This window comes from Xylocopa sonorina, chromosome 1, assembly GCF_050948175.1.
Source record: "Xylocopa sonorina isolate GNS202 chromosome 1, iyXylSono1_principal, whole genome shotgun sequence".
Taxonomy (NCBI): domain Eukaryota; kingdom Metazoa; phylum Arthropoda; class Insecta; order Hymenoptera; family Apidae; genus Xylocopa; species Xylocopa sonorina.
The window spans coordinates 7,381,706-7,394,431 of NC_135193.1; the positions used below are offsets into that span (position 1 = coordinate 7,381,706).

At 41.9% G+C, this 12,726-nt stretch overlaps 1 protein-coding gene across 3 annotated transcripts in view; it reads left to right on the forward strand.

The window, feature by feature from the left end:
- The window catches only part of So (SIX homeobox 1 protein sine oculis), a 30,987-nt gene that overhangs the window by 3,352 nt on the left and 14,909 nt on the right, over positions 1 to 12,726 (forward strand). For all 3 annotated transcript variants that reach the window (XM_076901670.1, XM_076901687.1, XM_076901679.1), the window contains exon 3: positions 1,224 to 1,458. In XM_076901670.1, coding sequence (XP_076757785.1) covers positions 1,224 to 1,458 — 235 coding nt within the window. The remainder of the gene's footprint in view (positions 1 to 1,223; positions 1,459 to 12,726) is intronic.

Here is a 12,726-nt window from a genome sequence, read left to right on the forward strand (position 1 = left end):
TAAACGTGTTGAAACGGTTAAAGGTTGGAGAAATGATTAGGTCCGCCATGTTGGTTAACATAGCGTGACAGTTCCACGCGAGTGTTCCAGCGTGTTTCAAATAACTTTATCGAACAATTCCTTTAACAGTTCACTTTTATGCTCGTTAAACTAAATAAAAAAGTTTGTCGTTGGTTGTTATACACGCGAAGAAATTTTATTCAAGTACTTCGCGTTCGTTTCTATCGATACCTTGGTGGCAACGGTATAAATATTGAATCACCTAATATCGTCTGGTCTAATTCATTAACGATTATAATAGCGCCGGGAAGGAAATATTTCGCGAAGGAACAAGCATCGCGCAGTAATTTCGCGCCCGAGGCCTGCCAGTTTTATTTCTGTCGCGCGCTGTAAACAGGGAGGAAGGCGAGTTTAACGAGCTGACATTCTAATTAGATCTTTCCATTTACTTTTGCGAACTAATTTATGTCATCTGACCCCCTCCACCCTCTTTCTCTGTTTCTCTATCCACGTACGCTAAAACCAGAGAGCGAATAGAGAAATCCGTCGTCAGGTGACAGGGTGGCTCGTCGGAAGGTTTCCGGCTGTTTTCAAAGAGAACTTCGTTATACGTTTCTAAGAAATCACCGATAACCATAGTTCTCTTTAGAATCCTTGGAGGTGAGCCGAAAACGTTTTATGCCGGCTACCAGCTACAGTTTCGCCCTTTTATATTCCCTGACATTTTTTCAGTAGGTTTATTTGAGAATCGGTTCTATATCGCCTCGGTGAAACACCAGGAAAGTATTTTCGAAAGATCTTCACGGTCTAAACTTTATTTACAAGTTCCCTTTCTTGTTGTTCCTCGTACCAACGGGAATTGATAGTCGGAGAAAAATGCAAAACAATGCACGGTTTTTGTAGAACGAACGACAGAAATAAAGTCCAATGCGTGGTACGTATGTACGGCCATTGGGCCGTTTCAAAAATATCCCTTCGTAATTTAGATCGTTTATCGTCTTTCGCGTAATCCTCTTACTCGTTTGACTGTAATTAACGGTAGCAGCGTGTAATTTGGCTTTGAGATTAGAACCGCCCATAATTTACAAATAGTAACACTCGAGTATAATAATATTTTAATATATCATGTGAATTTCAGTAGAACCTAAAGAAGCTACATTACTATTATTTTGAATTGAAAATATTACATTTTTTTAAACTGATAAAGAATGTTCGAATTGCAGGGAAATATCGCGTGCGGCGCAAGTTTCCTCTTCCCCGTACCATATGGGACGGAGAGGAAACGTCGTATTGCTTCAAGGAGAAGTCCAGGAGCGTCCTAAGGGATTGGTACGCCACCAATCCCTATCCTTCCCCCCGCGAAAAGCGAGAATTGGCAGAGAGCACGGGCCTCACCACTACGCAAGTCAGCAACTGGTTCAAGAACCGAAGACAAAGGGATCGTGCAGCCGAACACAGGTATTTATCTCTTATTTTAGTATTTTCAGTGTCGATTTGTTTTCTAAGAAACATCTTAAAATATTAAAAATGCTTCAGAGCTTTTTGGAATGGCAACATATATTTTTATTTTTATTTATTGTTCGACTAACTTTTCCATTGTGAGCTATGTACGAAAGGTCAAAATCATTTTCAACGTTGACATTTAGTATAATAATTTCCATTGTTGCTGTACTCTCAGCAATGTGCAGATAATTGTAATAATTACTGTCAAGAAAAATGGCATCAATTTCACGGGAAATTTGAAAGGGATTATTCACGCAACGTATTACTCAGAGAAGCATCAAAAGTCTGTAAGCTGACAAAGTTACGCGTACGCGTAAGGAACGTATAAGTTGACCTATAAACGAGGGGTTTTCACTTGGAACGTTTCAAAGAAGAATGTTACATAATCTTTCTCTAATAATCAAATATCGAGACACGGCCAGACACGTTTGCTTGTTTTGAAGCGGAAAAGAGAGGAAAAGCACGCGGGAGCACGGATGATGATATAATCGTTGTTGCAATAGCATGCTCCCGCCACTTCGTCATCTACCCGTGAATATATATATATATATTTTCTTCTATATCTTTTTTCACGAATGGCCTTGTGGGAACAGTTAATCGGTAGCGGTTCGAGTTGATATCCGTGGAATTCACGGAGGGCGCAAGCGTAGGAGTTTCATGTTGTTTGGAAGGTCGTTGCTCTATATCCGATTTTAGAAACGACCGAGCAAACTCGAAGACGGCCTCATAACTACGTAACGTTAGCGGTGCATTTCCCTCGCGTCGCGTGTTCTCCCTTTTATCGGATCTTTCACCCGCTACGTCTTCGTAGTTTCCATTTAGAGACACCACATGTTGTGCTACATGTCGAAACGGTGCTAGACAAGATTATGGTACTTTTTCTTCCCCTGTACCTGTCTAGATTAATTTCGGACCGATTCGTAGATGTTGCGTTTTGCTCGCGCTGGGACTCTGTAATTTTCGATCCGAAACAAGCACCTCGTTCGAGGCGTAACACGATCTGTCGAACCGCATAATCGTCCGATCCTCATTACCACCATTTTGTTCTCGACCGGAAAGAGTTTAAATTCTCGACTGCTCGAATCAATTGAGGTACCGTTATAATAACTTCCCCCCGAGATCTTATGGCAATGTTCATTTTTTGCAGTGCGATGTTCGTTCATCAACATGAACTTTACAGCATGATTTTCTTACACCCTTCCCCTCGAATAAGGTTCTAGAAGACGACTTTCAAATTAGCAATAACCTCTTATAATTGCACTTGTTTCGGCCTATTTATATACACGCGTACCTCATACCCACAATGACCGAACTGGTTCTCGCAGATTCTCATTGTGCCTCCCATATAATTCCACTATTTCTTTTTATGAACTTGAAAATTTCTTTTAATTTAGATTCCACATTTCACTTTCTATGATAGTATCAGCGAGTATTTGAACGTGATTAATCTTCATTTTAATGTAAAGAATTAAAACGATAGAATATTCGCCAACAGCATCTGTTCGAATAAAGAAACCATCGATTTCCGGTTGGCATGAGTAACCCATAGCGATGGTTAACAGCATAACTATACGTAATCGAAAGATTATCTATCGATCGTTCGTCGTTGTGGATATCATAAATCGAACAGAGACCAGCCGTTCCCTCAATTTTGGTGAATCCATCGATGCGGATCGTGGCCAGGGTAGACGGCGCTCCTCCTCGCCGGAGAATTTCGCGAGGGAGGAAGTGGGAAGCACCACCGTGGCCGGGGCCCAAGTCCAGTACACAGCCGTGTCACGCCACGGGGAACGTATCGAATTTCTTATGGCTTCTGTGTATTCCCATGAACGGAGACAGAAGGTCAGAGAGAAACAGAAAGGCAGACGGAGCGGGATAGCGGTTGAAGGGGCAGGGAGCAACGAAGAGAGAGATAGCCGCTTAGTGGTGGCTCCTATAGTCCTATCCGATGGCTTTGGGGGTATCGTGGATACGCACGGCATCATTCGCGGCATATTAATTACAGGAAATCCCACAAAGCATCCATATCACCCTCCCATGCTTTCCCTATGCGTAATTTGTTGCACACCCCCGTCGATGCACCCCCTATCGAGCTGGCACTCAATATCGGTTTTGATGAACGTCGTTGCCCTTTCATTTCTTTCGTTATAATACACACTTTTTTCTAGTTCTAATTCTATCGTCTTCGCTACCTGATTGCTATTATACCCGATTCTGCACGTAATGTATGTAAGCAGTATTTGGTTGAGAAATTGCTTACAATGAGTTACATAAAGTTGTATACCGTGATTATGAAATAGTACGGACTGACAATCAACATTGTACACAATAATATTAGTTGTTCTATATTCATCTGGAAAGTAAGAATAAAGAAAATCACGGCTGTATAGCAGAGATAATAAAATCTGGCTTCGTTTATACTACAGCTAATATGTAGGAGGCGGTTGTCTTTGGATGTAGAACCGGGGGAAAGGATTTGTTTGATCACTGGGATGGCTCAATTAATAAAGTACACTCTGGTTTAGAGATCTTGATTCAGCGATTTACTTGAATCGCTCTTTCTCTTTTCACAATAGTACAGCATATTGACTCTTCCAACATAAAGCCCACCTAACAAATTGCTATTTTTATTACTTAAGTTGGATTCAGCAGTTCAATTGAATAAGTCCTTTTTCTTTCGTGTAGTAGAGCGTATCAGCTCTTCTAATAGCAGCCCGCACAAAAATAATGAATTTGATGAATTACGTTTAATAATTATTCGTTATGACTCACTATCTTGATAAGACACCTGGAAGCTTAAATTTCCTCTATGGATAATTGTAGATGTTCATTTCGTATGTATTACTCATCTTCTTCGATAAGCTGTTCCTGATATACGTAGCAAAACTTTCCCCAATTAAGGAAAAAAATCTTTTATAAACTAAAATTTAATCCTTTCTTTTGTGCGATGATTTAATTATCCTCTTCCGCTGCAATTTAATTGCAGGCTATAATGTCCTGGAATACGATTTAATTTTGTTCAATTTCATAGAACAGCAATAGGTACCTAGTCAGCAGCGACTACATTTTACCTCATAGATTTACACGAGGAATACTCTTTTAATTATGATAATCGGAACCATAGGAAGTTCATGATAGATTTAGTGCTAGGTATTAATTGGAATGCAACCTTGACGTTCAGGACTCGACGATAAATTCAACCTGAATGAAAATACAGGATGGAGCTAGAACATTTCGGGGAATTAATGAGTCACACGTGCTCGTACCGAAACTGTACGACGAGCGAAAGAAAAAAAGGAAAGAAAAGGAGTGAAAGAGACGGGCAACGGTGCGTAGAGCGATAAGAATTGCTTGTCTAAGCGTAGCAATCTGTGCCGCTTGTTTATGTTTCGCGCTGGCTCCTAGTCTCTTTGTCAGATAAAGTTGGCTACTCTGCACGTTCGAGATGACGGGCAACGATCACGAAACGGGACAAAGATCGCATTCCACACCCGGGGATGTCTATGAAAACGCATAATCGTTTGCGTTGTTCTCGCGGCAACGACCAGCGGTCATCGTTTCTATCATCTTCTCTCATTGTATTCGTCCTCGTCTCTTCTTCTTCCTCTCCTTCGTTTTTTCTCTTCGTTTCGACATTGCTGTCGATGGCAGAAAAACGTTGGCCACGTTGTCTCTGTGATCGGTGTCCGGTGACCGAACGTGCACACGGGCCGTAAGAACGCGAAAGGACGATAACAGAAAAAGATGCTGATCGCGAGATTTCAGACGGCGCCGTCTGCTCGTTATCTACACCTCTTTTGTTCCACGCAATTCCATCCGCGAATCCATCTCGAATGTCTTCTTCTCTTCGACGACTCTTGCAGCGGCCGCTAAGGGGCGTTAGATTCTACCCTAGGGAATATTCTTACCTTGTCACGTTTTATTTTGGTATTAACCCTTTTCGAGACACAGCTGGTTCAGAAAGAATATTCGAAAATCAAGCTATTTTTTTTTATATTTAGCATTAACCAAAAATCTAAGGGGAAAATATAAAATTGTAGCGGTATAAATCTTATTTATACGTCTAATGGTCAAGTGGCCAAGTTAGCTACATTTCTTTAGCTATTCTAGTGTCATTTATATACTTTGAAAAGGTAGAGACGTTATACTTTTATTAAATATTTAAAAGAATTTCATTTCTATAAACACGTTCGGTAACTTCTTCGACACGCGAAGACTTCGGTTACTCTCGAGGTCGTATATTTCTATAGATTTGGAATATTAGCGCAGATAATAGCACGGTTATACGGAAAACGGGAGAATGAAGCCGTTGAAGGTTATTGCCATCCGAAACCGAAGTTTCGAGTCACGCAAACCTTTGAATAAATCGTCTGTTCCTCGTTTGTGCATTATGTGGATGGATCACGTGTAAACGAGCCAGTTAAATCGTTCGATAAGAGCTCCCGGGGGAGAGTGTACACCGTGCATCCTCGAGTTTGACGTTTTTTTGCCCGACACCGACGCCCACGAGACGCCCCGGTCTCATGGGGCCCGTGATACCGCTAACGTTTCCGCCCCTGCACGCGTGATCCAGCTTTAATCTACATCAGCTCACAGAGGGACCAATTCGTTCATCGAATCGTCGAGCGAAGGTCTGATTTATATTTTTTCTCATTATTTATACATTTTTAGATAAAGTTTCTTCTTCTTTTATTCGTTCTTTCTGTTATGGGTAAATTTATTATATAGTAAACATAAAGTTCATTAGCGACAAACCTAGAAGTTTGTTTTCCAAAAAGGTGTTACCGTTGAATTCACCCTCCGTATCTTGAATGCCCCATATAACTTTAATGCTCTCATTATAGCCTAGAAAAATAGACTGTCTAATCGCCGGGTGTGTGCTCATCTCGTGGTTCTCCTTTGTCACTAAACTGCCGCGATAAATTACCACGAGCCACTCTTGAAATATCCTTGCCCTTCTTAACCGAACGTAAAACACACTCGGGTTGAGAGATTCGTCGCTTGGTGTCATTTCGATGCATTGTACGCAGCCACTTTTCGACCTGGGGTAGACAAAAATAAACTTCGTCCACCGCCGCACGTGCCTTGAAAATGTATATTTTTTTCTTCTTTATAAATGCATCTTCTGTTGTAAACTTTCATTAATCTATCAACGGGTTTAACAACTCTCTAAAGAAAAATGATAAATAGTTAACTTAAATGGATCGTGGGTCTACTCTCTTTCTCAATATGATCGGCAATGTCAGCTTCCTTCAACAAAGGGTTGAAACGTAAAGCGTCGTCACACTTATACTTATTGAATCGGATATCACTAGATATGTTATAAATATAATAACTTGACATTTTATAAATATCTATCATTTCTCCCTTGACAATCTCGCTTTATCGCGCTCTATCGTTGGATATCATTGGAATAATTCTCGACTGCAAGAGGTCAATTTCCTGATTTTTGCTCGACGAGCTCTAAATGATCCTCTCTTAATTCCTACGTTTCTTAGAACACGCGATGATCCGTAACTTTTAGCCGGCAGTGTATACGGCAATGAAAAGGTTGAAGTATCTTTATTATACACCCAAGTCGCCTAACATCATCATCCAGTCGGTGGAACCAGAGCCGTTCCGCTCTTAAACGCCTCCTAATCGTCGAAAATGCCGAGCATCGTAACCCGTTCGGCTGGTCCAAGGGGTTAGGAAACAACATTGCGCCGGTGAAAATAAATAAAGCCGGAAGAGGCAGACGGGGGACTCCCGTACGTGCCGTCCAGACGTTTCAGGTCTTCCGTTTATCCCTCCGGCTCGTTTTCGTTACCGCGAAGTAGTATCGACGAATAAATAGAGGAACGTGCGAGACCTTCGACAGCGTGTTCGACTCGAAGGAATTCTGACGTTTTATGATGCGATGTTCGACTGGTTGTATCGATAGAGTCGAATACAAACGATTGTTCGTTGATACAGGTTGTTAGCTGCATTGTGCTCCCACCGTTTTTCCATCGGAAGGTTATTCGTCGAGTACAATCTAAATTGCGCGAGGCTATTCAGACATATCGTTGAGCGAAATCGGTTGTGTTCTTTCGAATTATTTGATACCTATAACTTCTAAGACATCTTGATCTTGTTTCAATTCTTGTTTGAGAAAATGAATGAATCGGGGAAAAGGGTGAATTGGTCCATAAAATAATTGTGCAAAATAGGACGTTGTGAATCAAGTCCAATTCCTAATCGCGAGATTGAAGAGCTGCGAAGTATTCTTTCGTGAAACGTATTCACCGCAAGTTTTGTAAAAGTCGAAAGTTCTCGTGAAAATAGGTATCTAATAGTAAAACTCATTTCTATCATGGAATGTCCCAGAATATATCTTTCCTCCGTCCTTTAAACTTGTTCTAAAAAACTTCCCCGACTGTTTTTATTAATGGGATAAATGTTCGTTATTCGGAAATCGATCGATCAATTACGACGGGTAATGTCGATCGATAAAATGAGTTTGCCTGAATGACGAATATCAGCGTGACAGGAAGCAGAGCTGCAGGGTTGGCTAATCCACTTCTCTGGTACTCTGTAACGTGCCCCATGGGTTTCTTGGCACGACGGGTCGAAGGAGAGCCGTAGCTGCACGGTTCGCCGGGGTCGGAGCCCAGTAATGGCTCTGTCGTTCTCCAGTGTCAACAAAACATTGCTAATGTACCCAGGCCGGCACAAACCCACCCTTGCCTCACCCTCGATGCGCCAGTGTCAGCACACCCTTGTCTTCGTTGGGACGATAAATCGAACGGCCGGGAAAATGGTGGAATCCTTTTCCCCGATATCCATCGACTCCATGAAAATTCGAACCTCGTTTTTCGTACGGTTTTCAGGGAAAAATCTCACGGTTTCAATTACCGTAGATCCTCTCTTAATTATTCCCGTGGTTATATTGGACATTTTCGACCGAGTCAGGTAATAACAATTACGTATTAACGGGGTAGATTCTTGCATTAAATGTTACAGTCTGCTCGTTAGTCTGATGAATTTATCAACCCTCTCGATTTCATTGATCTTCGATAATCGATTTGTCGTTCTATTTATGGCCTCTCTGACAGACATTCTGTTTAAGAATTCGAAGCGTTCTTGTACTGTCGCATTATTCAGTTAGAACTTGTCGTTGTAACAAATGTTCGTTATTTGAAATTTGATCGATCAGTTACAATCTGCGCTTTCTACGCCCGTTGTTTTTAATTTGATAATCGATCATCGGTACTCCGCGTGAAACAAAGTTAGGATTTCAACCCCTAAAACAGAGTTCGCCATGACACATGAACCGAAGATAGGCGAGCGAATTGATTTGCAATGAGCGCTGCATTTTTTTCTTTTTCAACGAAACGAATGCTGGTGCTCGAAGATGCGCTGTATATATTTTCAGCTCGCAGAATAAATACTGCGTTGCTAATTAATTGCTTAAAACTTGAACCGAGGGCTTAATCATTGACTTCTACCACTGACGCTTTCAAGAGCTCGAATATCACCCTCCTTTATTATTACTTCTATCCATCGGATTATCTGCATACTTGGACTCTCTCAGATTAGATATTCTCGACGAGAACGGGTTGAGACGGCGGTTTGTTTGCGACGACGCTTTATCGGCGTCGGCGTTAACGCGTGTGGCTCCATTTACGTGTTCCACGAATTGCATTTAAACACCACCTGATATCGCGTCAATGACAGTCTGCAGACAGAATCACGAATTAATTATTATTATTACGCGCCATTGTTGATGGACAGCGGGTGGTGAAATGCGACGGAAAGTAGTTGGAAACGCGAACAGTACTGGCTGGTGTGTAAATAGTTGTGAGAAAAACGGGTGCTGGGAATGATAGGTGCGTTTTGACCTGGATCTATTAGTAAAATTGTTGATAAAGCTACTTAGGAGGCTCTGTCCGTTGGCTGGTTCACACTATTTGCTCGGCTTCCTTGGGTAAACCTCGGTGGTCCTTTTGAGGGAACTCGCCGCAGTTTTGATAGGTCAGTCGGTAGTCCAGTTTGTTTAGAATAAGGAATTCATTGATATTTGAATGTCTTAACGTTTTCTTCGTGGCATTCACAAAAATTTACCAATCTCGTATCAATAGTTTTGTCTAACATGGAAAGCATAAAAACTGATAAATCTACAAGCAACATCGTATTCATTGTTCGTTGAATTCTTAACTTATAAAAGTACGCAACGACCCTCGTAACCAAAAAAAAAACCAACCCCCGGTATTAAATGTCCATTATTCAGCCTTAATTAAATCGTTCTATCGAGTGTTGCCACGTAAGTGGAAGATGGAGGTGCATCAGATTGAAGTGGACGCCAATCGGGAGTGTGTGTGTGTGTGTGTGTGCGGAGTTTGGGGGTTTCAGGAAGGGATGCCACTTCCCGGATATGGAGGAGGACAGATGGGGTAAAATGGGAGAGGGGGGAGATGGAGTCAGTGTCGAGAGGGCGTTACGTAGGGGACACGGACGGTTGTCGGCCCGCTGGTAAGGGTTGGACGTTACGGGGGTGGCTGCGCCAATATTGACTCTCTCTGAAAACTGGGGGACCACATGGTGACAAAGAGGGTGGCGCTACTTTACCGCGCCTTTTGTGCGGCTCCAACGTGGACATGGCGCCTTCTCGATCGTTGAACCTGAGTCGTTCCGACTTTGAGAAACTATTCCGTTGAAAAGAATTGTTTGAGCCGCGTGTGTATAAAATCTATCGTGCATTACATTTTTTCGGAAATCAAAAAATGAAAGTTTCAAATCAAAAAAAGAAAAGAAAAATTCCTGTAACTCTCAACTCTGCTTGATAATAGTAATTTTGTCTAGCCTAAAAGCTAAGCCTCTACCGTTATCGCTCCTCGAATCATCTGTATTGCCGTTAAGGTAGAAAACAAGTAAACGACGAAATGCTCGATCAGCACAGCCTCGATCCTAAAAGTCTCAGTGGATCCACGCGGTCGAAGGACACCGTTGATGAATCGTCGCGCGCCTGTTATAGGCCTGTCTGGCTGCTGGCCGCAGCCGGTAGCGTGGGTCGCGCACCGCGACTCCTCGACACGTCGACGATCGCGATCGATTTCCATCAAAGTCGATGCCGAGGTTCGATACCGATCGACTTCCATCAAAGTCGAAGACCTCGCCCTGTTCTCTACGCGGTGCGCGCGCGCGCGCGAACGCTCGCTCATCTCCCGCTGCGCGCGGATGAATCACGAGTCCGGTAATCGAGCGTTTCTCCTGTCGTTGGACACGGTGATACATACGCGTATATATGCGCCACGATCTCGTTGGATCACGTACGAGACAACGCGGGCCAAACGCGACGATGTTTAAGCGTTCGAGGATCACGGTTAGTCATGGAGAATAGTTACGACGCCACGTGGGGATTAGCTTCCCTTAGTTTGTCTTAGAAGTTATTCCTAATCTCGTTGGAACACGAATTTTATTTTGTGTCAGGATTAACTGTTAAAGTCGAGACAGATTTATGGTCTCTTCGGTTGCTTTATTGTCTCTGAAAGCGCTTGGGTAGTTGGAGTTGAATAACTTTGTTGTCCACGATCCTACTCCTCATTTTCTTCATCAATCTCGATATTCTAAGAGATATATTCGATTGTATAGATGTACACCTCTGCTTCTCGGTGCTTGTACATTTACTCCTTAAAAATTGCGAGTATCTCCACCACCAAGTTCTTACTAAATCCGTATCCGGTATACGGTATATATGTGACAGATAATGTACATCTCCTGTATCAATCTTACACTTCCACTTAAACCGTATTCGGAACGTTAAACCCTTTTTATTTAAAACACACATACATATTAACTTACAGCCGGAGTTTTGTTCGTAAATAAAAAGAGGAACAAGAAAAACAACGGGAAAAAGGGAAAAGAAAAATACGAAATCCAGTGACAATGGTGACCGGAAGTCCGTAACGGCAGTCGCAGGGGGGTAGAGAGGGACAGAGTTTGGAGAGAGAGAGAGAGAGAGAGAGAGTTTGGTTGCACAAATAAAGATGCGTTCGGGTCAAGCGGGTAGACACTCGTTGAAATCGTTCTCGCGATGCCGACGTCCCCGAAATAGCTACGAATACTGCCCGCGTACCATTGCCTGGTTTACGGTTACAGCATGCACGGTGTCTGGGCAACGCGCTCTGCGTATCTGAAACCAGAGAACCTCATCTCGTCACCGTGTCTCGTACGCGCAACGACATTCACGGGACCGTTGCACGAAAAAGGCGACTCCGAGAGTCCGCCACGCGCTGTAATTCCGCTCGGTTCCGAATTCTCATTTTTCGTTTGCCACTATGCGAACACCGCTCGCTGTGGGTCCCGTTCGCGAATCTCGTTTGCGCGAGCCTTCGAGCTTTTTCGCTCGATCTTAACAGAATCGCGAGACGACGACAGATTAGGGGTAGCTCGATATTATTTCAGAGAGTATGGAATATTCGGGATAATTGTGTGTTTATTGAAAGTCTGATGGAGGTAGGATATTGAAATCGATTGAATTTTAAATGTTTGTTAAATGAAAAGGAAATGAGGAAGGATGAAAGTCATTTGGAAAAATATTCGAATAATTTGTAGCATATTTAATATCTAGTTCTTGGAGAAGGTAATACTGGATTTATTAAATTATTGCAGAGTGCTTGATGAGTAGAAATAAGTAATAGAATTCGCAAGGATAATATTTTTGGAAAAATGGAATATTAAAACATATTCATGTTTGTCGAATGAAAATCGGGAACATTAGAATTGTCTGAATGTTGAGTATTTATTAAACCGATATAGATGATGCAAGGAATTAGGGAAGATGATAGAACTTTGGGTGAAAGTTTAATTAGTGGAGTTCATCGAGTGAAATTTGGGACCACTGGATTATAAACGATGTGGACTTTCAGGGGTCTCGAATATTAACGTGATTTGGATTACGTATGCAAACAGATAGAATTGTCGAGGAAGCAATTAAATTTTAAGAAGAATTATAAGAATAATTTTACCCTTTCTACTTTCAATCTTACAAAAATATTGAACATACTGGAAATTGTTCGTTTCTGATATTTATCGAAGAATTAAATTGTTTTATTTTAATCTGAGACTCGTTGAAAGAATTAGTAAAACTACTTAAAGGATCCCAGTTAGGACAGTCAAAGCAACACCAGAAATAAATTCTGTGTAGATTCTAAATTCTGGTCCATTAGCCTCACAAAAATAAAACGTACGAAACCTAGTGTA